Source organism: Phyllostomus discolor, chromosome 13, assembly GCF_004126475.2.
Source record: "Phyllostomus discolor isolate MPI-MPIP mPhyDis1 chromosome 13, mPhyDis1.pri.v3, whole genome shotgun sequence".
In the NCBI taxonomy this organism is placed as follows: domain Eukaryota; kingdom Metazoa; phylum Chordata; class Mammalia; order Chiroptera; family Phyllostomidae; genus Phyllostomus; species Phyllostomus discolor.
In genome coordinates, this window is record NC_040915.2 from 42,213,712 (window position 1) to 42,240,764 (window position 27,053).

The 27,053-nt window shown below is 67.1% G+C and overlaps 1 protein-coding gene across 1 annotated transcript; it reads left to right on the forward strand.

Moving 5' to 3' along the window:
• Positions 1 to 25,651, forward strand: TMEM132D (transmembrane protein 132D). The gene is made up of 6 exons (XM_028503652.2): positions 1 to 185; positions 13,372 to 13,515; positions 20,206 to 20,411; positions 22,044 to 22,317; positions 23,590 to 23,781; positions 24,434 to 25,651. The coding sequence occupies exons 1-6, from the start codon at positions 27 to 29 to the stop codon at positions 25,607 to 25,609; spliced, it is 2,151 nt and encodes a 716-aa protein (XP_028359453.2). The 5' UTR covers positions 1 to 26; the 3' UTR covers positions 25,610 to 25,651.
• The last annotated feature ends 1,402 nt before the right edge of the window (positions 25,652 to 27,053 follow it).

A 27,053-nucleotide genomic window follows, 5' to 3' on the forward strand; every position in this document is an offset into this window, starting at 1 on the left:
CCGACGGCGGCACCTCCGAGGAGGTCATGCAGATCGACGTGGAGGTGGAGGAGCCCGGCGACCCGCCGGCCGCCCAGCTGGTCACCTGGCAGGTGGAGTACCCGGGTGACGTCACGTCCGACCTGGGGGTCTCCGAGATCTACGTGAGGCAGAAGGACTTGATCGGCGTCATCCCTCTGGCCATGGTAAGGACAGCCCTGCCCCGGGCCCGCCACCCGGGGCGCGGGGACAGAGGAGGCACGGCGGCAGGACCCGGCGTGGTGGGGAGGTGCTGGGGAGAGCCGGGGTGGGCCCGGGAGGTCTCCTGCGAAGTGCCTGCTCTGGGGCTCCCTGCATTCTAAGACGGAACACTGGGGCACTGTTGAGAAAGGGGCCGGACCCCCGGGGTTAGACGGGGTCTCCCGTGATGTGAAGAGTGTCGGTGATTTCACACGGGTGCCTCTGCCACGCAGCGTGACCTCAGTGTCCCGGCACCTCGGACACAGCCCCCGAGAGCCCGAGTAGTTGGGGCGTGCGAGACCGGCAGGTGGGGGCTGACTCAGCGGGGGTGCCCCCCCCCCCCCCCGGCTGGTGCTGGAACAGATCTTCCTAAACACAGCGCCACAGGGGGAGGAGCCGACCATGCTGCACGCGCAGGTCCCTGTCGGTGACCCGCGGTCTGGGAGGGCCAGCGGCCACCCTCGCCCCCTGGGGAGCACGCACGGCCCCGGAGCCCCTCTGAAGGGTGGACGGTGGTTCCAGCGAGAGTGTCACAGTGCAGGGGCGCGAGGCTGTGCGTCTCCGGCCCGGTCTGCGCTTTCGGCAGCGCCTGTGCGGGGAGGTGGGGGGTGCACAGCCCCGGAGGTGGGGGACTGCCTGGAGCCCCGCCCCCAGCGTCCGTGGTCGGGGAGCGTGGGCAGTGTGACCAGCCGGTGGCGAAGGGACTGCAGGGTCCCTGCCGCGGTGGGAGGGAGGCGGACGGTTGCCTGCAACAGCAGTGCGTCCCCATGCTGCTCGTCAGGGAACCTGCAGAGTTTGGGTGCGTCCCCACGTTGCTCGTCCCGCGGACAGTTCCCCCCTTTGAAGGCACGGAGCCCCCGACCAGCGCCTCCCGGTGGCGGCAGCAGCACCCTGCGTGTGGCGGCCCCATCCCCAGCGACCGGGGAAGTGGGCGTGTGTCTCGTATCCGTCAGCGTGTGAACTCGCTGCTTTTCAGCACCTGTGCTCGACGCGCTCTCAGCGGAAGCCTGAGCCCGGCTCTGAGCAGACCAGTCTCTGAGTCTCCGGGCCGCGCCCCCACGGGAACCCCTGTTCTCACAGAGCCCCGCCGTACCCCATGGGTCAGGGACCACGCCCATCTCACGCCCCCTTCCCCGCTGCAATGTGGGGGGACTGCAGGACCGTCTGGGGCAGCTTCTGCGAGGGTTCTCCAACCCCGTGCTGGTGAGGAGCCGCATCAGCCTGAGGGCATGAGGGCTCCGTGCCCACCCCCCCCCACTCCACTCGGCCCACCATGACCCCAGGACGATTGGCTGCTGCTTTCGTGTGAAGGGACCCCAAGGTGGGGGGCCTGGGGCTGGTGCGGTGCTGCCGGAGACCAGGCTGCGTCTCGTCTTCTGCTCCAGTGGCCGAGGGCCTGGGTTCCATCCTCCCAGTTACCTCATGGCCCAGAGTGGCTGCTGGGATGCCAGCCAGCATGTCCCAACATCCCGCAGACCAGAAAAAGCGAGGGAGACAGAGGAAACAGGGTCAGTCCCTCTCCCTGTTGGAGAAGCCCTCACAAGAACCCAGTTCTGGTGGCCTCTGCCCGGCGAGAAGGTGCTGTGAGGAGACAATGAGGAGACGAGAGGGCGCGGGGCAGTCCATGGTGTTGCAGCCGCCCCTGCACGGCCACGTGAGGGAGCCCGGGCTCCGAGCGGCCCTCATCGTGGTCTCTGTGCGAGTCCACTCACGTTCCTGAGCCGCCGGGGCAGCCGAGTGACTCCACCCGCCTCCACTTACCCCCAAGCTCAGTCCCCTCACCTGTCACTCGGGGCGGTGGCTGGCCTGGGGGTCGCTGTAGGACCGCCCGGCGCACGGGCCGGGCAGAGCGAGCAGGGATGCGCCTTAGCTGCTGCGGAGCAGAGCGGCCGTGGGCGACGGCGTCAGCTCGGGCGGGAGGCTCGTGCCCCGCCCCCGAGTCCCCATCCAGGTGGAGCGCGCACTGGGCACTGGTCGCTGTGCAGACGCGTCTGCGGGGAGACTCCCTGGGCTTCAGGATCTCCTCTCCTGGCCCCCCCCCCCCCCACCCCACGTCAGACGCCCAGGGAACGGCCTGCTGTCGGTGGGACTCGTGGGGGTCTCAGGGACGGGGCGGCACCGAGTCACATGTCTCTGTCAGTCGAGAAGGCAGCACGGCCAGGGGACGTCACACCGGGAGAAAGGGCCCCAGGCCTGGGTCGGGGGGTCCCTCTGCGGGGGTCGGGGTGCCTCTCCCTTCTCAGCGTGGAAGCCGCTTCCTCACTGGCTCTCCACACACTGACCGCCATGCCCAATCCCCTCCTGGTCGTCGTGTGGACGTCCTGAGGACTCGGTCACCCTGCGGTGCACACACCGCGTGCTTCTCCACTGGGTGCCGCTCAGCAGCCCTTTGGAAGATGCAGCGTCTGTGCCGGGTGGCCCTGCCCTGGGCCGGGGCCGAGGCTCACGGCACCGTGCTCACGGCAACGACGCCTGCATGTCCCCTGTGGCAGCACCAGGCGGGGCTCCTGTGCCTCCCTGCACAGGGGACCACACTTCCCGGGGCCGCTGCCCAGGCAACAGGGGCACGCATGGCCTCAGAGCGGCCCCAGCGACGCAGCTGAGGAGCTGGGCTGGGAGCCCGGACGGCGGGGCCCTGGGGTCCGTGCGCGCAGCCAGCCACTCGCGGTGGGAACAGCGTCGGCTGCCGATGAGCTCGGTGTGCAGGAAGATCTTCCGCCAATGCAAACGCAGGAAGGCACGCTGGTGAAAACATGAAACTGAGACGTCCTCCCGCAGTAGGGAAAGTCGTCTGGAGATGAATTATGTATTATGCACAAAGCCACTGTGGTTCCCTCCCCGCCCCCTGCCGCCGCCGGTTCGCCGGAATGAGCTGTCTTCCGGCGGTGATTTATGATGGGAGGCGGCGGCGGCCCCGCCTCGGAGCTTCCAAAGGTGCTGGTATAGAGCACAGAGCACAGAGCGGGTCGGGAGCGGCCCTGCCGCGGCCTGACGCACGGCTCTCGCGGCCCAGCCACGGCGCAGCCAGCTGCATCGGTGTGACACGTGCTCATGCTGTGGCCACTGCGAGGCGCCGGAGAAGGGCGGCCGGTCCAGGGCCGTGGGGCTGCCCCCACGTGTGGGCTCTGCCCTCCGTGCTGAGGGGTGACCGAGCTCCCCGCCCACCTTCTTGGGGGGCGGCTGGCAGACGAGCACAGCCTGGCTGAGCAGGAGCAGCGCGGAGAGTCCGTGTGGGCTCGGAAGGACGCCGAGCAGGGCGCTGTGGACAACAGCGGCTGTGGGGGAGGGGGGAGGCCTCTGAGCCCGGCACCGCCGAGCGGTGACATGCGTGTGCCCTCGGACAGAGCCCCAGGGGGTGGTCCCGTGTGGGGCGTCCCAGAGGAGCTGGCTTTTCAGGCGTGAGGGCACATGGTGCCGAGGCCGGTGTGGGCTGCCTCGGCGATCGTGGGAGTGGGGGAGCCCCGTGCCACTGGGCCTCGAGGGGGCGGTTGGGTGCCGGTCGGCCGGGGCGGGTGCGGCAGGGTGTGTGAGCCCCGGTGCTCGCATCCCGCTGGTTTGGGACCCCCCTCAACCAGCTCTCTGATGGCTGTCGGCTTGTGGTCATGTCTGTGGGCCGGTTTCCCTTTTGTTCACCCACTTTGGTTCCAGAGCCCCCAGGCTGGTGAGATAGTGCAGTGTCTCTTGTTTGACTTGCTTCCCTCGGCACAACACGTGTCCACCCACGCCATCACACATGGCGAGACGCCGTTCTTGTTCACGGCCGAGGAATGCTCCATCCTGAGCATGCCGATCTTTACCTGACCGTCTGCCGTGGGCACGTAGGTTGCTCCTGCACCGTGGCTGCTGTCCATAATGCCGCAGGGGACACGGGGGTGCACGTGTCTTTCCACGTTGGTGCTTTTGTCTCCTTCAGACACAGACCCCAAAGCGGAGTGGGTGGGTCGTGTAGTGGCACTATTCTTAGTTTCTTTAGGGAGCTGTACCGCGTCCTGCTGTGGCCGCCCCGGTCTGCCCTCCCACGGGCGGTGACCGAGGGGTCTGTCCTCCATCCACATCCTCGCCAGCGCTGGCTGTTTGCGCCTCTGTGGAGGGTGGTCCCCCACCCCCGACAGGTGCAGGGTGGTTGGTGTTGAGCCCCGTCCTGTGGGCCCTTGCCTGTGCCCATCCCCTCGAGTGGGCAGCCTCGTCCCGGGCCCTGGGTGGGCCGTCCGTGGCGGGCAGTGGTCGCGGTCAGTGGGTGGGGAGAGGGCTGCCTCCCCGCGGGTCCGTCGAGGTTTCTCAGAAGCCCAGCCCCCGGTGCCGCCGGTCTCAGGAGCGGGAGCGGCAGCACCAGCACCAGCCCCGTTTGGTGCTGCCTGCCCGCCTGAGGCCTGTCTCACCCTCCCGGGCGTCTGCAGAAGCTTCCAGAGGCACCATGACGTCCTGCAGATGGCTCCTGCCCCAGATTTCTGTGTCCAGCTCACGTTATTTTATTATAAACCCTTCACTTTTGTTCCTCCTTTATAGCTCAGTCCAGACTCCGTATCGATTTTTAAAGCGCGGGAGCTGGTAGATCGTTTTCATTATGGCTCTCATTTCAGGATAATGAAGCCCGCGCCATAGTAATGCCTTACACGGTTCTCTCAGGCCGGGCTGGAGGCAGGGGGCTCGGCCCCACCCGGGGGGCTCAGGAGGGAGGTGCTTCCAGGCTGGCTCCGCCCACGGCCGGCTCCGTCCACGGCCGCCTCGTTCCCGAGGCTCCGAAGCCACTTGTGGGCCCAGGGCTCCGGGGAGTGGCTCCTGGACATCAAGGTCCACGGTTCATGTCACCGACACGTGTCACAACACAGAATGCTGTGTTTGGGTTTTCTCCAGCCACCGACGGCCATCGGCTTCGCCAGGGCTCCTGCAGCAGGTGTGACCCCGGTGGGGGTGGCCGTGCCTTCCCCTCCTCCTCTCTCTCCTGGAGCAGGGACCACCCTCCTCACGGCCCAGTCAGGGTGGGGGGTGTGACCTGGAAGGCAGGGGCCCCCACATGTGAAAACAGTTTCAGAAAGGACACGTTTATGAGAACAGCGGGTTTCCTGTGGCCGCAGGGATGCGTCTCGCACGGCGTTCCTCTCCACAGGCCATCCCCCCCCCCCGCCCGCCCCCCGGAGCTGGGCCTCCGAGGGCCAGGGGTGGGAGTAGCCCCTCCCTTGGCCGGGGTCGTACCTCGGGCCTCGTGACTCAGCCCCGCGCCGGTGGGCTCCTCTCTGGGCAAACCCTGCTGCTGCTTACCCGCTGGGACCGAAAACAGCACCGCCTTCCCCTGGGCCCGACCCCGCCAGACACCAAAACCACCCATGCGGCCGCCCAGCTGTGCCCAAGCCCTCAGCCTGCCGGCCGCCCTGGCCCACTGTCGAGGGGGCAGAGGTGGGGGGTGGGGCAGCACGGAAGGATGCCTGGGAACTGGCGTGTGCGCCTGTTGGCAGCACAGCCTCAGGGCCGATGGGCTCAGGGCCGGTGTGTCCTCCTCGCATCTCGGAACGCTTTCCGAAGGCCGGTGCTTGCTGCCGCCCCCGGGATTTCGGCTGCAGCTCGGGGAGGCGAACACCTCCCAGGAGCTGAGTGGCATGCAGGACCCTCGGGTGCCCCGACAGCCCAGCCGCATCCTCTCTGGTGTCGGGGGCACCGAGTCTCCTCCCTCTGGACCCCAGACTCGGAATTTGGGGAACCCTCGGGAGCCAGGTCGTTTCGAGACCCCGTCCAGCTCCATCCAGCGTGGGTGTGCACGGGGGTGTCAGTGAGGTTGCACCCTTCCCTAGCACGTGGTTGGGATGACACCCACCCTGGGGGGGTGCAGCTCACCCCGCAGCCCCCCTGCCCGCCACACGGGAAGAGCACGCTGCCGGCACTGCAGCCCCACGGTCGCTGCCTCCCCACGGGGCCCCCTGAGCCCCGCATGCCGCGTGTCGGCCTCGTCCAGCCTGCGAACAGTGAGGGCACCAGGGCCTCGCCTGCGAGGGTTTGTTTCTCTTCTCCAACCTGGGAGCACCCTGGCTCCCTCCGGTGACCCTGCCTTGTGGGGGACGACCCATCCCCACCACTGTCAGCTGTCCCGTTAGGTGGGGCCTGCCGGGTTCCACGAGGGGCTTTTTCTTTCTGCCCTTTTGGGGGCGTCCCTACAGCTCGTGAGACCTGGCTTCACTTTCCTTTCCTTTCTGGACTCCTTGGTTCGGTGGTCCACCGCCTTCCCCTCGGTGGGCGGGGAGTGCCCTGGCTGCGTCCCAACGAGAGATCTGTCCCACACGCCCCGGCCCCAGGTGGTGGCAGCCGGCTGATCAGGGGCCGACAGTGGGGCGGCGTTGGGTCACCTTTCCCCAGAACGGGAAGCAGGGCACCCCCAGTCCAGACGCCCCCCCCCCCCCCAGCTGCAGGACAGCCCTGCTGCAGACGGTGTCACAGCGCCAGGAGAGGGCAGGCGCGCACGGAGGCCCCAGCCGAGAGGGGCGTGGAGGAAAAGCCATGGGATAACGTTGTGATGACCCAGTCACCGAACTAGTAATCAGACTGGGGCTGGGGCAGTTCATCTCCTCTGCACTTACCAACAGCACGTCGCCACAACCATAAGAAAAACGTCAGAAACCGGTGGATGTTCCACAGGAGCTGAGAGAGCGTGTGCGTGGGAGGGCGCCTGGGAGACCCCCGAAGGGAAGACGGCCCTGACCCCATGGCAGGGGGGCCGGGGAGGGTGGGTGGGTGTACGGGGGTGTCCCCAGCGCCCGGAGACCAAGGCTCTTTGACTTCCCGCCACCGGCAGCAGCTGACCTGTCGGTGCTCTGAGCAAAACCTCCAGTGAGTCTCTCCCTTCCGGCACCCACGCCCGTCTCCAAGCACCCGTGAGCACGTGATTTAGGTCAGCACCTAACACGGCAGAGTGACCGCTGCCCGCCGAGAGCGCGCTGCTCGCTGCTCTCCCCTCCCGCCGGGCGGGCAGAGACCTCTAGCCCCGATGTTCTCGTGGCCCCGGAGGTTCCCCTCCCTGCGGAGCAGAGGAGAGCCAGCCGGGAGGGGTGGCCGAATCACGACGGCTCGCTCTTTGCCCCCCCAAGTCCGGTTCCCAGAGCCATGGGACCTCCAGGAGGTGGGCACACAGCAGGCGCCGGGGGTGACGACCGTGGGGAGGAGCTGAGCCGCAGGTGGACGGGCACGTGGGCTCTGCGGGGAGGAAGGGGGTGGCGGGGGGGGGGGTCGGTCTGACCTCGCACTGATTTCACAGGCGGCTCTGTGCCCAGAGCGGGGGACGGGGTGGGCGGGGTGGGTTTGGAGACTCCTGGGAAACACAAAGGAGGGTGAAGGTCATGAACGTCCTGGAGGTCACATAGTATCATTGCCCCCCCCCCCAAAGAAACCTCTAGGCTTCCCTTAAGGACCATGTCGGAGCTCCAGCCCAGGTCTCCCCACAGGGTGTGTCAGAGTAGTGCCGGTAACCAGAGTAAGGGGCCAGGGAGCTGTTCATCCAGTGCCGCTCTGTCGGGTAAACAGCAGGCGCTTCATAGTTGCTGCTGTCTATACGAATTACACCCTTTCCAGGGGGTTTTCACGTTGTCCTTGGATTCCTCTTGAAACTCCGGAAAATCTGCACTAACACACACGGCCGAGCTCCAACTCGCAGCACTAATTTTAAAACAAACTTAAATAGTCTCTCCGAGAACGTCCCAAGCTGCATTTAGCATGGCTAAATTCGCTCGGGAGAAAACAACCCCCGGCCAGGCTGCGTTCTCGTTCTCCGCGGCGTCCCGGCGGCCGGCGTTAAAGGACGTGCAGTGTCACTTGAGTGACAGGTTCGCTGCGGCCGGGGACCTGGGCCCTTCCGGGTGTGCCTGCGCTCCCGCTGGCCCTCTGTCTGCGGCGCCTCGTCCCGGCCCGCCGGACACTCCGTGCCTGCCTCAGTGCCGGACGGAGACGCCGCCGTGGCTGCACTCGTGACCTCGAGTTTCCCAGTGCCCTCCCCGTGGCCCCTGCGGTGTGACCCTCTTGGCCAGCGTGTCCCCAGCAGACCTGTGTGTCCGCAGGGCCCTGGCCTCCCAGCCCCACCGTCCCCCTGGGGACCCCCACGGAGTGCGGTCTCCGATGTCTCACTCGACCGGCTAATCATGTTCCGGAACCCTGTTCTGGGAAGAGGCGAACCACAAGTACACACATCAGATGGGCACTGCCGGGGGGGCCACAGGCTCGTTCTGCTGGCGCTGGCTCTCTGGCCCCTCCGGGCTCCGCACTCCGCCCTGCGGGGCAGCCCTGGCAGGGGAGCGGCTAATGAGGGTGATTTGGAGCAGATTTCACGGCTGAGCAAGGGTGCCGGCAGGGTGTGACGAGGACAGTGACGGCCGGCTCCTGAGGCGCGACGGGGCGAGGAGGAAGAGGAAACAGGCCCCGGGAGCCAGAGGCAGGGCCGCGAGGAGCAGGCTGAGCTGGCGGTGCCGAGACCTTCCGTGAAAGGGACGCAGCCCTCGGGGGACCCCGCAGGGACTCGACCAGGTGCCTGGCCCATTAGACTGGCCCCCCTCCCGCCATCGACGCCGGCACCCGGCGGGATGGACCCCAGCCACCACCCAGTCCCCACGTGGACAGTGAGGGCGATCCCCTGGGGGGGGGCGGTGAGTGGGAGGAAGCCGGGCGGGCAGCCAGGAGGAGGCGGGCACCGGACCAGCCGCAGGCCCATCACACAGAGGCTGCCGCCGTGCCTGGGCCGCCCCCTCCCTGCTCCAGCGCCTCCTGCCTGCCGGTGGCCTCTCAGGAGGGGGTGCACAGCCAGGGGCTGCTCGGACAAACGGTCCGGTCTACGTTTTAGAGTCGGCTGCACCCAGATTCTTGGAGCGCTGTTGACCTGTGAACTGCCCAGGCCCATGTAGATGAGGAGCCTTTTCAGTCAGTCCCTGCATTTTCCGTCCTCGGGTGTGAGTCCGTGCACGCAGCGGGCTGACTGCGGGCGTTTTATTTGGGGGATTTTGTTTGGGGTCTGCGTGGGCCCCGGCCCCAGTCCTGGGTGGGCACCAAAGGGCAGCCGAGTCTCCAGGGAGCCCGAAGCCACACACAGACTTCCGCCCACGCGGGGTCAGAGCCCCAGACCCCCGCGTCCCCGAGGTGGGCTGTGGCCTCATCGGACTTGCCCTCCGATCAGCAGCGACCGCGGTGCCGCCAGGAGGCAAGTGAACCACGGTCTCTCCGGACAGGCGGACACTGTCCTGAGCTTGGGAGAGTCACTGATTGGCCCTTAATTCTGATTTTCTGGCGTAATAAGCCCGTCGTCCTCAGCGCGCCTTCTGCATGTCCCCCAGTGTCCAGTGTCCCTCAGGCACTTGGAGTGCGTGCAGCCGTGAGGAACGTCTCTCCTCTGCCCGGTGGTCAGCGGCTGGCTGTGAGCTGCACACCGGGGTCCCCGTCCTCGTGGGAGGAGCGGCTGTGACCAGAGGGCCACCCGGCACCTGGCCGCTGGCCGGGGGCTCCGATTCCAGACGGAGACCTGGCCGGGCACCTGCACTGGGTGCTCAGCGAAGCCCAGTCGGCCGACCGGAGAAGGTTCCGGCGGTCAGCCCACGCCCGCGGGCAGCAGGCCGTGCGAGAAGTCATCGTCATCTCAGGTGCGTTCGGCCGGCGGTGGCTGAACCCGCACAGAAGTTAGGCAGCGATAATCTATTTGATATCGACGTTTCACACTTCTCACTCACGCTGAATAAAACCCCATTAAGGAACCTAATTTACTTCGCATTAAGCTCACCTCTACGAGGGTTGGAGTCAAGTCTCCCCGCAGACAATAGGAGGCCCGGAGTGACGGGGAAACGCGGGTGTTTCGGGGCGCAGGCTTGGGGGTCAAAGCCGCACACAGACTTACCCTCTGGAGCAGAGGGCGCGGCGTCAGCGCCCCTGCCCTGGGGCGGCCGGGACGGAGGGGCTGCCTGGCGGCGGCTGCCGGCCGGTGCGGTCGGAGCCCCTGGGCGTGGTTTCCAGGAGCACCGTGGTTCTGAGGCCGGTCGTGGCTTTCACCGGAGCTCCTTGGCCTCCACGTGGGAGAACCCCCGCTGAGCTGCAAGCAGCGACCGGCAGCCCGATTTCCACTCCCTTACTGGGACTTCCACTCCTGAACCCCTCAGGGCGCCCTCCGGCTCGGCCCGGACGAGGCTGGGAGTGTGTTCCTTCTCCCTTCTGCCGTCGTTTCATGAACGCTTCTCAGCGACCCCACTCCTAAGGCGCATGCTGCCACAGGTTCCCAGAACCCACATTTCGAACCTGTGTGTGTGCACGTACCCGGCGCCGGGCCAGGAGAGCAGCCTGGTTGGCATGGCCCCCGGGGCACGGTGTGGCCTCAAAGTCAGGAGACACTATTTCCACGTTCCGGGTGGTTCTCTCTCTCCCTGCGTATTTGGAATGTCCATCCCAGCAACGGGCCAGGTTTTGATTCTTAAAATGTATGCTTCACTGTTTTTTATTTGAACCCACTGACCCTGGGAAATACAGGGACTTAATCAGGCAAACAAACTCCACTGGGTCAGTTTCTCGTTCCGGCCTCCTCGCCCGAGTCACACGGACATGTGTGCGTGTGTGTCCGAGCTCCTTCCACACACCGGGGGTGGGTGGGTTTCCCGGGCTCACTCCCGGCCCTGCCCAAAGCCGCTGCCACATCCTCAGGCAGGACAGCAGGGCTTCCAGAGCCTCCATGGCAGCACGTGCCCCACGGGAGACACTGCCCGTGGGTAACCCACGCCCTCCCCTGAAGCACGTGGGACTGGGGCACGGTGTCCCTCTGTCTGACACCCGTGCTGAGCACGTTGGAGACGGGGGTGCGCCCGTCCGTGGGAGCCTCCCAGCAGCGGGTGGAGCCCGTAAAAGTTGGTTTCGGGCCACAGCCTCATCCTTGAGGGCGTCAGGACCGCTGGGTGAGCGGGTTCAGCCACCCACTGCGTTTAAAAAGTGACAGTGAATAATAAATTTAGAAAGCAAACATGGCCTTAGGCGATTTATCGCCCCGTGGCGATTAATTCCTCCTTGGGGGAATTTCTGTAATGCTGTCTAATCAGCTTAAGGAGTTAATTAAACAGCTGTCACTTAACTTCCTAAACTCTGCAACGCGACGCTAAACAAGATTGGAAATTAGTTGTGCGGAGCCACGGCGGGGCTCTGTGGCTCCTTGTGGCTCCGGGAGATTTCCTCAGGTGGCCCTGCGCCCAGGATGCGGGGGCCGGGGTGGCCTGCGGAGAGGGGCCAGGGCCCTGGGGGATGCTCGCCTCGCTGGGGAGGCAGACGAGGAGGCAAGAGTTGAGAAACCCACCCCCACCGTTTTCTCCAAAGGGGCCTCACCACGGGGGGCGGCTTTCTGCCAGGGCCGAGGCCACAGACCGGACGGGAGCCACAGGTCAGGGCAGCCCGTGCGTGCATCCCACGCAGGTGCCCCGTGGCTCTTGAGGAAGGTGACCGCGCCACCTGTACAGACCACGGGATTTCACCTAAAAAATACCGACTCGCAGCCTCTCTTGAAGAACCAGGAACCCTGCGAACCTGGCCAATGCTCCCCCCCGCCCCCCGCCGGGGCAGCACTGGGCTGGGGCTCTCATTCCACTGTAGGCAGGCGCAGCAGGGTGAGGGCTGCCCGGGCCCTTCCCCGGGGGCCGGGGACAGGCGGGGCCGGAGCAGGAAACAGCAGGCTCGCCCTTCTTCCCAGACCATTGGGAGCCCCTCTCAGCCGCCACCCTGGGTCCCCAGCTGGGGACCATGAGTGACCTTTGCCCCCCAGAGGCCGCGGGAAGCGGCCCCACATCCAGACATCGCCTTTTCTCTTTCACTGTGTCTGTGCCCCGAAGAGAACGGAGTCGCCTTGGAAGCCCGCAGAGGAGAAAAGTTAAAACGGCTGCCGGGGCCGCGGACCTTCAGACGGGAGAAGGCAGGCTCTGTGAAACTCGGCACCTTCCGAGCCGCACTCCGGCTGTCAGGATGGAAGCCATGAGAACACGGGTGTCGCCACGGCCACAGGCTGCGCCTGCTGTGCCGGTCGTGGGCCCAGCCTCTCAGGGAGAGTGAGGTCACACTCAGGGATACACAGTCAACTTGAGGGGGATGGCGTGGTGATGGGAGGGCGCAAAGGTCCTTCCCGGAGCCTCGATGCATAGGCAGTCCACCAGGAGGGCCTCAGGCGCTCCCACGGCAGACAGGGCGGCTGCCCTGCAGCACCAGCCTCTGCCCAGCGTGTGGTGGAGGCTCACCGGGGACCGCCCAGACACTGGCTGGTCCCACGTGGGTGTGGGGTGAGCGGGACTGGAACTGTGGATGCTGGAAGCTGGCACTCGGAGTTGTGTCATAAGTGTGGGTCACACAGGGCCCCTGGCCCTGTAGTTGGAGGGGACAGCCCTGCAGGGACAAATGAGACCCAGGTCTGGGTCCTGGGGCTCAGTGCTCTCATCTGAAAAATGGGCCCGGGAACACCCCCCACACCGTGGGGCCTCTGCAACTGGAACTGAAGAGGGACGGGGGTGGGCGGCGTAAGGCCTGAGCCCAAGGTCTGGGGGGGCCAGGTGAGGCCAAGAAGAATGGTCCCATGTACAGTGTCCAGTGCTGCAGGGCCAGGGGACAGCAGAGTGGGCTGCGGTTGCTTCTCGGGTGGGTCCGTGTTCATGCACCCACTTGTGGGACCAGTGGGCGTGGCTGGGCACCTCTGGGTCCTGGTGAGCAGGGGCAGACCCAGCTCCAGGGAGCCTGGACCCGAAAGCCATCGGGAAGGTGCAGGAAATGGAAGAAAGCCAGGGGAGTGCAGACAGGGAGAGGGTGCCGGGCTGTGCGCCCCTCACGCACCCCACGGGGGGCTCACCTGAGCCACTTGCTCGGCCCTCACTCCCCAGCCAGCGGCGGGACGCCACCTCGGACTCACTCTGTGGGAGCTCAGGCCTGCCGGCCAGACGGGCACGCAGACCCAGGGGCCGAGTGGCCTCTCTGTGCCCCCACACGGAGGGCGCTGCTTGTCAGGCTTGTCGAGTGCGATGCTGGTGACAGGTTATAGCTTATGTGTCTCCCCTCGGCCACTGTGACCCCGGGGCCGGTGTGAGTGGTGGCTGGAGGCATGCAGGGAGGCTGGGGAGGCGGGGGAGGTGGGGGAGGCGGCCGAGCCCCGGGGGCACGTGATGGTGGCTGTGCTTGGTCTTGCAGGAGGCGGACATCCTGAACACGGCCGTCCTCACGGGCAGGGCGGTGGCCGTCCCGGTGAAGGTGGTGTCCGTGGAGGAGGACGGCGCCGTGGCGGCCCTGCCGCAGTCGGTGGAGTGCAGGTCGTCGGACGAAGACGTGATCAAGGCAAGTCCCCCCCTCCCCCGCCCCACAGACCTGCCCCGCGTCTGCATGCAGGCGCGGCCAGCGGCGAGGGTCCCTGAGCCCCCAGGACCCCCCTACCTGCTTGTCCTGCTACTACGTCCATAGAAGAGGATGCAAAACAGGCCAGTGGGGAGGGACCTGGCCCGGGGGCCCCGGACCTAGTGTGTTTGCCGGGGCTGGTGGCGTCTTCCCAGCCACTGGTGGAGGGCCCTGTGCCCACGCAGCAGGTCGGGAGGGGAGGGTGGGCTGCAGGAACCCTGGCTGACAGGTGGGTGAGACTGGTTGTGACTGTGGTGGGGGTCCAGCCCTGCTGTAGCCGCGCAGCAGTGACAGCCGGCCAGGCGCTGCCTGGACTTTTGCAGCATCGTCTTCAGCAGGTCGATCCTCTTGCCCCTGTCTGTTGCCTCATGGTTGCAACATGGCTGCCACACCTCCAGCCACAGGTTTATAGTCCACGCAGGGTAAAGAAGGAAGTGGGAAAGGGCACAGACGAGATCAGGAAAGCAAAGTGTTCCCAGAACCCGTCACTTGTTGCCTGTTATGTGGAAGGCATCACGTAGCCACGGCCACTCTCCACGGACTTGAGGTGGAGACGGAACATCCCGTCGGGGCTCTGTCGGGCCAGCATGAGTTGGGGCGCACACCGTGGCTGGGTGCTGTGGGCCCAGCCCCAGGGGGGTGCCCAAGGCCAGAGGAGGTCTCTCCAGGAAGAAGTGGACGGCCGTGAGAGGCACCGTCTCGGTCTCTGGTCAAGTGCCCACACCCAGTGGGGGCGCTGGTGCTGGAATCCAGTACGCCTGTCACAAACCGTAGGCTGTCAGCCGCCAGCAGCCCATGCTCACCCGCTGGGTCCCAAGGTCCCCCCCCCCCCACCGCCAGTCCCTGGGAAGCAGCCTGGTGAAGTCCGGCAGCACGGCCTGCACATGGTATGACCCGATGGTGATGACGAGGAGCGCGGGCCCTGGAGGTGGACCGCTGAGATGGAGCGGGCGCCGCCCAGGGCCTGCTGCCGGCAGCAGACAGGGTGTCCGCCTGGAGCGTCGGCTCTCTGCTGGGGGCACGGTGGTGGGTGTCATCTGTGGTGTCCTTCGATCAGGTACACGAGGTCCTTGGAACGGTGCTGGCCTGGGGCCAGGGCTCTGAATCATCCCGGCCCTGACCGGGCCCGGGAGGCCCCGCAGCGAGCTGACGACACTGACACCAGGAGGAGGAAGAGTCACAAGGGGAGGGGGCGGAAGGAGAGCCGTGAATCACCCGGCCACGGCGCCTTGTCCTTGAGGACAGCGGGCACCCCAGAGCTGGGCGGGGACGCCCAGTCACATGGGGTCGTGGTGTCCATAATTCGGGTTCTTATGACTCGAGCCTTTGCAAGTGACAAGAACCCAGCTCCAACTTGTTTACACACGTGCCCATAAAAATACTGCGTTGGCTCCTGTAACTTCAAAATCCTGTGAGCTTCAGGTACGGCTGTCTCCAGGGGCTCAAGGAGTTCCCCATGGATCTGTCTCCACGCCTTGGCTCTGCTCCCCTGTGTGCCAGCAGCCCTCTGGGGCAGGCTCCCAGGTGAGGGGTGGAGCCGGTCCCCAGCACCTCCCAGTTGGTGCTCAGCCAGCTTCGGAGCCCCAGAGGAGAGGGCACACCTGTGTGCCCACGGCTCCCCAGCTGTCTCGGACAGAGCCGTCACTGGCCACTGGCACCATACGCCCACCGCTGAGTTCACTGGGCAGTGTGGGGGGAGGGGTTTTACGCGGAGGCCTGAGGCCTGTGCTCATGTGGAGACAGCGGGGCCACCTCCGTCTGGGCAGGGAAGTGACACAGCACCGGCCGCCATGCCACCTGCCTGGTGAGGTCTTCCTGATGTGGACACCAGCACGGAATTGCCCCGTTAAGCCATTTATTGGGAACAAAGCCTGTGGAGGACAAACGGGCTGGTGGGGCAAAGAGAGGTGTGGCCAGACCCAGACGCAGGCGAGCGCACGCCCTCCGCGAGCCGGGGCTCACTGCACGGGGCAGGGGGCACCCCTCCTCCAGGGCTGACCGCCACCGGCTGTCTGTGAGCCCCAAGCATCCTCTCAAAGGCCAGTGTGCACAGGTGCCCCGGGGGGTCATCGAGGACGCGTGAGCATTCCGGTCACGCGCGCTGGGCGAGCTCTGGAGGTCCGTCCGGCGCTGTCCCGAGGAGGGCCGCGTTCTCCCTGCAGTGGTGACCAGACACAGGGCTGACCCCGGGGAGGGGGCTGAGTCTGAGGGTCGTCAGCGCCCCCGCCCGGGGAATTTAGGAATTTAAGATGCATCCCTGTAGGACGGATTACAACACTGCCTAATTATGATTATGTACCGTATGACTATATTATGGTTACATATTGTACAATTCTACGTGTATAACTTACAGCACGTAATTATGTATTTTATGTGTAACGTATTGCACATGGACACACATACAAGCATATATGTGCATACATTTTTCTGTTGTTTCACGAACATTCCTGGTAAACATATGGAAAGGAAATTGTTTTCCTTTTTGGAACAATGGATTGCACAGCTTCTCCTTCCTTTAAGAACGCTTGGCATATGCCTCCCCGCCCACACCAAAAGCGGCGGTCCGCTGCGGGACCGAAGGTGGAACTCCTTTGTCAGCAGCGCAGGGCGATCACCTCGTGCGGATGAATCTCGGCGGTTACAGGGCACTCTTGACTCTGAAACTGCTGGAGTGAGGCCCGGCCAAGTTCTCAGTGTTCGTGCTCCTGCAGCAGCTTGGAAATCTTAAGAAAATATTTGCTTTTAATTTTGGTTCTTTCTCTGAAAGTTTCCAAGAGCCGGATTGCGTGCCTTCAGCGGGAACTAATTAGGAGTCGTCCCTGGGGTCCGAGGACGCCACTGAGACTCGGACACATGGCGCCGGTGTCCGGGAAGCATGGAGTCTCGGGTTCTGCTTGGGGATTATTTTGTCGTGGTTTTCCGCCTTTCGGTAAACATGCTGAGCGGGCTGTGCGCTGTGACACTAGCAGTGACCAGCAGTTTCTTAGGAGACCTTGCATGCGGGGGCTTGCTTTCTCCGCAAACGGACGCCTTCAGCCCCAAACTCAGCAGGAGGCGCTGCTCCTGGGGAGCTCGCTCTGCGCTCGGTGCGGATGGGTCCGCTGGTCCCCGTCTGCACGCACCGGTGCTCGGGAGAGTGCGCGCATGCACGCATTCACGCACTCACGTGCTCGTGCGTGTGGAGCAGCAGCAGACGGTGCCCCGAGCTCCACGCTCTCTCGGAGGCACGTGCGGGGCGCGCACGGTGGGCCGCCGTGGCCCGGCCCCCGGGGATGAGCTGCCCCTCCACGCGGAAGTGCGCAGGGACCCCGGGAGCGCGCCGGCCGCGCTGCGAGGGGGCTTTCTGGCCGGCGGCAGACCGCGTCCAGCGCTCCGCAGAGGGTGGCGTGCGTGCGCGCTGGCTGGGGTCGGCACCGCTGGTCCTCGGCAGTTACGGGTGTTCCTAGCAGCGTGCCTTCGCCACTCCCCCAGACGCAGCTTTGTCCTGCATCACTAATGGCCGTCCCCGCCGGGTGGAAATCGAAGAAATGACTTTATCCTAGAAAGGTCGGCCGGCCCTGAGCTAGGAGGACCGGGCCTTCCGCGGGCACCACCCAGGCTGCGTTCGGAAAGGGTGCGAGTGGCGGCTTTCCAGGCCGCCTGTCCACCCCCAGTTAGTTTCTCGGAGGAGACAGCGCCCCAGAGGGTGCGCCGCAGCGGGCGCAGGCTTGTCAGGCGCCTGCGTGCGTGGCGCCCCCACCTCCGGGAATACTTGTGCGGTGTCGGAGTCGTCCGCATTGTTGCCGCCAGCGCAGGCGCAGAGGGACGCGGGTGTGGTTAATAAACGTGTCGGTGGCATGTGCCTCACCGCCAAGGCACGCACTCCGTTTTCTCCATGTCTTCCTCCTGCGAGGCGAGGAAACAAAATTACAGTAACAGCCTCAGCGAGGTCCTCCGCCGCTGGGGCGCCGAGCTGGCTGTCCTGGGGGGGGGGGGGGCGAGGGGCAGAGACCTCCCAAGTGCGGGGGGAGGGGGCATGCCTCTTTAAGGACTGGGCGGCTCCGCCCCGAGAGACCCCAGGGCTCACGTCCTCAAACGTGACCACCACGACCGTGCACGGTGGCTTCCTGCGTGTGCCCCAAGAGTTGGAAGCAACCCGTGGGCCCGACCATGGGAGAGCAGATAAACCCAGGGTCCACCCATGAAGCTCTTCTTGGCAGAAAGGACGTTGGGCCCAGGAGGGGACATGCTGGGTGGTGTCTTCTCTGCGGAGTGCGTGGCCAGTACGACAGTGCCGACAGGCGGGGTGGTGAGGAGAGGGAGCCAGCGGCTTTGGGGGCGGCAGTGTCTGGATGCCGACCTCCTGCTCACACACCCACTGAGCGGAAGATGCACGTGACCCCGAGCACAAAGTTAGGCCTCCGCGGCGCGGGTGTGGGGTGCCTGCGCGGGCCGGGAGCGGTCCTGCCGTGGGTGGCTGGGGCGGGCCCCGGCAGGGAGCACGGCGCCTGCTGCTCTGGAGGTGGGGACTCGCGCAATGGGCCACGGGGTCCTCCTGGCCCCTGGGACTCTGCAGGAACCCGGGCTGGGGACGCGTGTCTCAGGACGCACACGCAGAATCACGCATGGAAGTCCTGAGTGTTCGTGGAGACTGAGGAAAGAAAGCAACGACAAATCACGAGTTGGAAAGGGCAGGAAACATTGCAAATGTCCCAAAACATGAGAATAACAGAGTTTTTCGGAGTGATTTCCTGAGCCGCCTCACAGTGCGTGTTCCTGCGCGATCTCGCTGCGCCAGCCTCCAACAGTCCCCGCGGGAACTCTAGACAACAGTGACGCCTGCTTCCGCCCCGCCGTCCCCACCGCCGCCCGGGAGTCCTGGTGGGGGTTCGGCGGGGGCGGTGCAGGAACCCGTGTCCTCCATCTCTCCCCCCTCCCCCGCACCAGGGGCACAGCGGGCAGCACCGCAGGCCTTTCCTGCCTCGAAGGACAGGCTCGTGGCCCCGCGGTGACCGGAGCGCTGCCCACGGCTGGCCTTCACTCTTGCCCCCGCACAGCGGCGTCAGAGGTGGCTTCAGAGGTGGCAGGGCGCCGGCGAGGCCGGGTTGGCCCACACGCTCTGGGACAGGAGGGTTCACGCACGGCCTCGGGCCGCTGCAGACCTTGCTCCTCCACCTGGTTGTTTAAAACCTGTCTTTCAGCAGAAAAGCGAGCAGCTGCCCCCAGGGTAGGTAGAGCTGTGTCCCCTGACGGCACCGGACACCTGCCTGTCACCTAGGAAACGGCTCTCCGCGGGGATGCAAGGGAGCGAGGGGGGGGGAGGGGGGCTGACGCCACACTCAGTCCCCACGGCCACGGCTCTTCGGGTCCCCGCGGTCGCCAGCGTCCCTTGCCATTCAGTCCAGGATAAAACTAAATCCGAGGAGGGTGGTGCCTCGGAGAAACCGGTGCAGACATTCCTTCAGGCCGAATTTAAACGGGAGGGTGGGCGGGCAGAATTTTAATACTCTTAGCTCTAACGCTTAAAAAAATGGGGGGGAAGAGAAAAACGAGAGAAAAGTGTACATTTCCCACGAATGTCAGTGGTACTTAAACAAGATTAATACTCACAGAGCATTTCAGCAGAAAAAGAGCAGCAGCATTAGACCCACGCCAGTGCCAGGCTGCGAGCAGCGGAATCGGAGGTCCTAGCCTCCTCGCTGTGATTTGGGTGGGGGGGGGGGTAGGGAGCTGTGATGGGCCGCTCCTCCCCCCATCTGCGTGGCAGAGTGGGCATCCACAAACCGGCCGGCGTGGACCGCTAGGCACATTTGACCGAGGCGGGCAGACTGTGCCCGCCGGCTCCCCAGACCCCGCGTTGCTGCGGGTCACCTCGAGTGCACGCGGTGACCAGGGGACAGAGGGGGCATTCCGATTGCCGGCTCCAGCTCTCGCTGTCTCCTGCCCAGGGTGCGCTGGGTGCCTGTCTGGCCGCCCTCGGGCACTAGGGTGTCCTCCCAGCGAGGAGGGGCAGCTCAGCTGTGGGCTCCCTGGAGCCAAGCCCGACCTGGCCGCCTGCAGGGGCTTGGTGAGCAGGGGTCCAGGGCGGAAATGCTCCAGGGCCCTTGGGAAGGTCTGTCCCCCCGGGAGCTCAGCAGTAATCCCTCCACTGCCCCCCTCACTCCCCCCACCTGTGACAGTTCAGCCTGACGCAGAATCAGAAGGGCGAGAGGACCCCAGGGGTGAGGACGGTGCGGCCAGACCCCGGTGTGAGGAGGTCACCCGGGCCGGTCCCGCCCCTGTGCTGCAGGTGGGGGGTGGGGGGACAGCCGGTCTGTCCCCCAGGCTTCAGCGAGGGGCCTGCCGTGCCCTTGGCTGCCTGGCCTGCAGATGGTTGGCGAACCTGCCGTTAACAATGTCGGCACAGCCTGCGGGTCCCCACGGGCTCCCCCTCACAGCCCCGCCCTGCTCTCTCGTCCCCTGGGGCACACGCACTGCCCCCCCCCCCACCCACCCACCCGTGTCTCGGCACGCCCCCACTGTCTCAGCCCTGGAGCTCGGGGGCAGCTTCCCCCACCTGTCATCCCGGGGCTGGCCGGGCCGCCGCCCTCCCCCGCCCTGCTAACCTCTGGGCCGTGGGACCCCAGGGGGACACCTGCCCGTCTCCCTGCGCAGGTGTCGGACCGCTGTGACTACGTCTTCGTCAACGGCAAGGAGATGAAGGGCAAGGTGGACGCGGTGGTGACCTTCAGCTACCAGCACCTCAGCGGGGCCCTGGAGATGACGGTGTGGGCGCCCCGGCTGCCGCTGCACATCGAGGTCTCGGACGCCGAGCTCAACCAGGTCAAGGGCTGGAGGGTGCCCGTCGTCCCCAGCGGCAGGTGGGTGCGTCTGTCAGGGCCCGTCGGAAGCCCGAGTCCTGTGCGCGGGAACCGCAGGGGTGGATGGGTGGGCGGGCAGCCTCCGGGGGGGCTGCAGCTGGGCCCCAGTGTACCCCCCCCCCCCGCCAGCACGCGGCTCCGGCAGCCCCTGTCCAGAGGCTCCAGATCCCCCCCGTCTTCTCGGCACCTCCGAGGAGAGGCCACCGTCTCCTTCCTGGTAATTCCTGCAGAGTGTGCTCATCCCGGGTCTCATCCCTGCGGCCGAGGGGACAGACGGGGCACACGAGCCCCTGGCTGGAACCCCGGGGGACTGGCGGGAGCAGCCGGCCTCACCCGCGTGGTGGTCCGTCCATCCCAGGAGAAGGGGGGACTGGCTGTGGGAGGGCGGCCTCGCCCGCCCGGGTCCAGGAGCCCTGAGCTCGCTCCCCCTGGGGCATCTTTCTGACCGTGTTCGAGGGCGCTAGTCCCCATCAGCCACACCGGCCACCCAGTAGGCCTGCTCACAGCCCAGTGGGGGTGCCGATACTGTCGCCCCAGAGGAGCACGGGCAGCCAGAGAGAACCTGCGTACGCAGCAGGGGGTGGAGTGGGGAGTCCTCTGAGGGCCAGTTTCCTAGTCCTTCCCTCAAACGTCCCCCCTTGTGTCAGCGGGACAGGGTGGCCTCAAGGACAAAGGCGGGTGCCATGTGACGGTTGAAGCAAAGGTCCCTCTCTTAACCCCTGGGGCTGGTGCGGGGCTGGGGGGGTGGGGCCCGAAGTGGGTGTGGGTGTGGCTGAGGCAGGAACTGCTGGGCAACTCCCATGGAGTCGCTGAGCCCAAGAAGCCCCCATGGTGTCCACTGCGGACAGCAGCATCTGCTGATGGGGCGGCCAGCGCCTGTCCCCACGCCTCCAGCGTCACCGCCCACATGCATCGTCCCCTCCCCCCTTCCCGGAGGTCGTATGTGCCCGCCTGTCCTCAGGCCTGGCGCCCCACCGGCCCTGCACAGGCCCTCTGCACCCCGAGTCTGCCGCTCCAGCGGCCGGGGACTTGCCCCGGAGCTCGGCGCCGCCCACAGTTCCTCTGCATCGGGGTCCGGGCCCGGCCGAGCTGGGGCTCACGCGGAGGGGCTCGTGTGGTCGTTGGCAGGCCTCAGCCCCCCCAGGAGGTTGAAACTGGACCCCCAGTTCCTCACTGGCCGTGGCCTCGCTCGGGATCTGGTCACGCGGGTCCGTCCATGGGGTCGCTCCCAGCATGGCGCCTGCTTCCTCAGAGCGAGCCGGAGACCAGACAGGGATGGATCCCCGGGCGAGGGGCAGCCAGCCTGCTGGCCCTCACGTGGCAGTGGCATTTGGTCCCTTCTGCTCCGCTCTCGTGTCGGAGGGAAGCCGCTGGGTCCGGCCCACAGTCCGGGAGAGCCGATTCCCCAGAGGGGCAGCCGGCAGCCGGGGGGGGGGGGGGGCACTGAAGACCTGTGCCTGCGCCCCAGCCGTTCAGTATTCTCGCCAGGCCCACGGTCCCGTGGTCTGAGCCCACAGCAGCCCCGCCCCTCACATGCTGCCCCACCCTCACAAGCCCCGCCCTTCCCACATAGCCCCGCCCCACACCCTAGCCCCAAGGAGCCGGCCCTGCTAACGTGCTGACCCTCTGCAGGCCGGCTCCGGACAGCGAGGAGGAGGAGGACGCGGAGCGGCGGGGGCGGGGCTGCGCCCTCCAGTACCAGCACGCCATGGTGCGTGTGCTGACGCAGTTCGTGGCCGAGTCCGCCGAGCCCGGGGGTCACCTGGCCCACCTGCTGGGCTCCGACTGGCAGGTGGACGTCACGGAGCTGGTGAAGGACTCCATGCAGGTGGAGGAGCCGCGGGTCGCCCAGCTGCACGAGGGGCAAGTGCTGGTTGGCCGGGAGCTCGGGATGACCACCATCCAGGTGAGGCACCCTCACAGGCAGGGGCGCGCCGCTCCTGGTCCCGAAGGGTGGCCGTGAGGCTCCCCGAGAGGGCCCCTCGTGTCCCAGTGAGCGGGCCTGCCCTGGGCTGGCTGCCCCCGCCCCCCCCCATTGACCACCACGCACAGGGCTGACGCCTGGAGCCGCCCCGCGGTGCGGGCCTGGCCAGGGCCTGGCACTCTGAGCGCAGTTCGGGGCCCAGAGACGACGCGCGGGGGCGGGGCCGGCTTCCCGGGCGTCCAGTGTGGGGCATATCCTGGTGGGTCGTCTGTTCCCAGGGCCCTCGCTTCTTCCCTTTCTCCCGTTCCCTCCCAGTCCCCCTGGGTTTCACACGCGCGTGTCTGCTGTCTCCTGTGGACTCGTGTGGCGTGCTCTTGCCATTCGGTGTGATGAACCTCAAAGGGGGTTCAGACTGGGAACCCCGGGGTGGCACCTGCAGAGGCCCCAGAGCCGTGATAACCGGCTGCCAAAGAGGCCGCCCGGGCCAACAGCCTCAGAAACGTCGCCAGCGCCTGCAAAGGGCAGCGCCTGGGCAGCGGGCGGGAGGGAGGCGGAGCCTGTCTCCTCGGCCGGCCGGGGGCGGGGCTCCGTCACGGGGGAGGGCGAGTGGGGGCGGGACGCAGGGGCCCTGCCAGCCCCGGAGCTCCGTCCCCAGGTGGACACGCTGTTCACGACAGGAGGAGGGTTGGGGTCTCGCCCGGGGACCCTCGTGAGGACGCAGGTTGGGCATCGCAGCTCCGTGTGTCCCGCGGTGGGGAGCGGGGGCCCGTGCACACTGAGGCGGCAGGCGGACCCGCGCGGCCTGTCCCTCTGGCGCCGCACTGGCTGTCGGGGGCGGGGCGGGAAGGCCTCAGTGTCTGCCCCGCACGCACGGGACACCTCAGCTCTCGGTGCTGTGACGTTTGGAACAGTGCGTGCAAGTGAAGTGAGTGGCTTTACACAGGGCCTCACCGCGGGCTGGCAGGGCGCTGCCCTGCTGGGGGCGAGTGGCTGTCAGTGCGGAGGTGAGCCAGCAGGCTGCTCCTGCTCCCCCAGCTCGGGGGGCGGGCTCCCCTCTCAGAGCCCAGTCCCGCCCTGGACCCCGTCTTGCTGCGATTTAACAAACGCAGTGAGTTCCCACAGGCGAGACCCCGCTGTCGGGAGAAGACGACCCTGGAGAGACCCGGCTCTGCCCCCCAGCCCGGGCCTCCTGGACGCGACGGGAGTGACTCCGGGGCCCAGGCGGCTTCCCCCTGCCACGCCGTCCCGTTTCAGGTCCTGTCCCCGCTGTCGGACGCCATCCTGGCTGAAAAGACCATCACGGTGCTGGACGAGAAGGTGACCATCACCGACCTCGGGGTGCAGCTGGTCTCAGGGCTGACGCTGTCCTTGCAGCTGAGCCCGGGGAGCAACAGGGCCATCTTCGCCACCGCCGTGGCCCAGGAGCTCCTGCAGAGGCCCCAGCAGGTACGGGCCAGCCAGAGGGCTGGGTCCGGGCGGTCCTAGTCCAGGAGGCGGGGCTCCCTGTCTCCCCCAGGAGGGGAGCGGGGGGTGGGGGAGGACAGCCTGCAGGCAGTGTGCAGGGTCCCTCTCTGGCTGGTTTCAGTCCCGGTCCCCAAGCTCAGGTTGTGCCTGCATGGGACCCCCTCCCACACACGCAGAGCCCATCCCCGGACGCCTGTGCCCAGGGCGTCCCGCTCCAGACCTGGGGCCCCGCTCTGGGTGGGGGCGTGGACTCAGGCCTGGCGTCACTGCAGCTTAACTGTGATGCTGTCTTGCACGTCCGTGGGTGACGCGGCAGGGGTCCCGCTGACAGTTGCATCTGCAGACCTGGGGTCTGTCGCTGTGTGGACTTGGCCCCAGGCCCCCTCCTCTCAGCCCCTCAGCCCGAGCGGCTCTCACCCTGGGGGCTGACCCGTCCTGAGCACGCGGCGCTGTCTCCAGGCCACTCTCTTTGGGTTCCAGCCTGTGCGGGGGTTGATTTCCCTTCACACCCTTCGGGCCACTTGCTGGCACGTCTGCACAGCCAAAGAGCCCCGACCTCGTCAGGCCCGTCCCAAGACCAGGCGTCCCCCGCTCGGGTGGGGCCCGGCTGACGGACGGCCCCTTCGCTCCGCAGGAGGCGGCCCTCAGCTGCTGGGTGCAGTTCAGCGACGGCGCGGTCACGCCCTTGGACATTTACGACGGGAAGGACTTCGCCTTGGTGGCCACCTCCTTGGACGAGAAGGTGGTCTCCGTCCGCCGGGACCCCAGCTCCGGGTGGCCCGTCGTGGCCGCCGCGGAGTCCGAGGGGCAGGGCGCGCTGGTGAGGGTGGACATGCTCATCAGCGAGTCCTGCCAGAAGTCCCAGCGGAAGAGCGTGCTGGCCGCCGGGACCGCCCCCATCCGGGTGAGGTTCAGCCAGAGCGACGCCAGCCCCAACGCCAGTGACAGCGGACACGCGGGCGCGGGCGGGCGCCCCGGCGGCGACGGCAGGGACGGGAGGCCCCGCCAGCCCTCGCAGGAGTGGGGCGGCCGCGAGGGCCCGTCCCTCAGCAGCCCCTCCGTGGGCACCATGGGCGGGGGACGGGCCACGACGGAGAGGTCCAGCTTCCCGAGGAGGCCCGGGCAGGAGGGCCTCTCCGACGGCCTCGGCGGCCGGCAGCCCGAGCCCCCCAGCCGTGCCCACGTCCCCACGCAGGGGGGGCGCGTCCCCGGAAGCCCTGGGGACGGGGAGGAGAGCGGCCTCCCGCAGGCCTCCCGGGGGCTGAGCGACCTGGAGATCGGCATGTACGCGCTGCTGGGCGTCTTCTGCCTGGCCATCCTGGTCTTCCTGTCCAACTGCGTGGCCTTCGCCTGGAAGTACCGGCGCAAGCGGGAGCCCCTCCCGGAGCAGGAGGGGCTGAGCCACCCCCACGACTGGGTGGGCCTGAGCGGCCGGGCAGAGCTGCTGGGGAGCCACACCGGCTTCCCGTCGTCCCCGGGCGAGCGCGTGGCCGCCGTGGACAGCGGCCTGGACCTGGAGGAGAGCAAGTTCCTGCTGGGCACCGGCTCCCAGCACAGCCTGGGCGGGCAGCTGTTTGCACCCTCGGGGCCCACTGGCGAGGACAGGGACCGTCCCAGGGGCGAGCCCCCCGCGTCCCCCACCTCCAAGAGGAAAAGGGTGACGTTCACCACCTTCACCGCCACCCCCTCGGAGGACAGGGGCCCCGCCGTGCACGCCACGGGGTCGGGCGGCGAGGACCGCGAGGACTGGGTCTGCCCGGCCCTGCCCCCCGGGGACAGCCCCCCGGCCAGGCTCCGGGACGGCGTGTAAGCCGGTGGGCATGGACGGTGGCTCTCCCGTGCCTTCCTGCCTTCCGTCCACAGCGGGCAGCACCGTGCCCCCGGGGAGGGTGGACCACAGGAGATGGCCTGGCCTGGCCAGGGAGCCCGGGTCCTGTGGACATGCCACCGTCCAGTGGTGACACTGAGGCGTCCGTCCCATGTGGCAGGGTTGCTGCAACCCAGAAGGCGACGGGTGCTGAGTCCTGAGCTGCGGCGAGTGTCCGGGAGAGTGCAGCCCCGTCCCATCCATCAGAGATCCATCAGAGCGATAGGTGCTGCCAAGTCCCCGAGGCCCTGCCTGTCGGGGCTGCGGGCAAGGGCTGACCGTGGTCAGGCACCAGGGCGGAGGACGGGTCCCTCTGCGCAGCTGGGCACACGGCTCCGTGGGACCGGGGACGGGCCTGGAGTCCAGTCAGGGTCGAAGAGCCGAGTGGCTTTTCCTGGCAGGCCCGCCCCGTTCCGTCCACTCGTGCCCACTGCCGCCTCTGCAAAGGCCCGTGGTCCCCTGCGGGCAGTGGGGGCAGGTTCTGCTTTCACTGTGTCCCTCCACGGGCTGTTTGTGTCTCTCCCAGTGACGGCCACTGAGAAGCCCCGCAGGGTGAACAGTGGTCGCAAGGAGGCCGGCACTGACCGACCCTCGTCCCCAGTTCTCTCGAGGGGACGGAGGTCCCGTGCTGCCCGCGGGGCCTGCGCAGGGTGAGACTGTGGGTGTCTGAGGGGTGGCTGGAAGGAAGCCTGTCTCCACTGACGGGGGGCGGAGTGTAAGGGTCATGACCTCTGAGAGCGGGAGGGACCCTGACGCCAGCTCATGAATGAGCTCTGTGAGCACACGGTTCTGGTCAGGCCTGTGGCCCCAAGTCAGAAGGGCCCCGGGAGCCCTCTGACACCCCCCAGAGGTGAAGCCTGCAGACACAGAGACCCAGGGAGAGCCGAGTGGGCTCTCGGCCACCCACACCCAGGCAGAGACACGGTGGAGCCCTCGCCAGGGTGGGAGGGGTTGGGGGGCCGGAGGCCCTGCTGTGGTTCCTGCTCGCCCCCCCGGGTCCCTCCTCCCATCCCTCTGCCACTGTGTGTCTCCCTCCCCCACTGCCCCACCGCCCTCCGGCTCCATCTGCACGTCACCGAATCCCCCTGGGGGGACGAGTGTGGCCCCACCGCTGACACTGTGACCCTCGGCACGCCCTCCAGCCGAGCCGCCCCCTGCTGTCCTGAGACGCCCCAGAGGCCACCGCTCCTGCGCCCACGCGGGCTCCCCTTGTCCGCTGGGTGGTTCACTGTCACCTCTTCCCTTCGGAGAGCAGGCGGCATCGCGGGTCGAGGGCGTGACACGGACTCGTAAACCTCCCGGCCATGCGTGCGGAGTCCACCTCCGGCACGTTTACAGCCGGCCTCTGTCCCCCCACGCTGACCCCTCCGAGGGGCCGGCGTCAGTT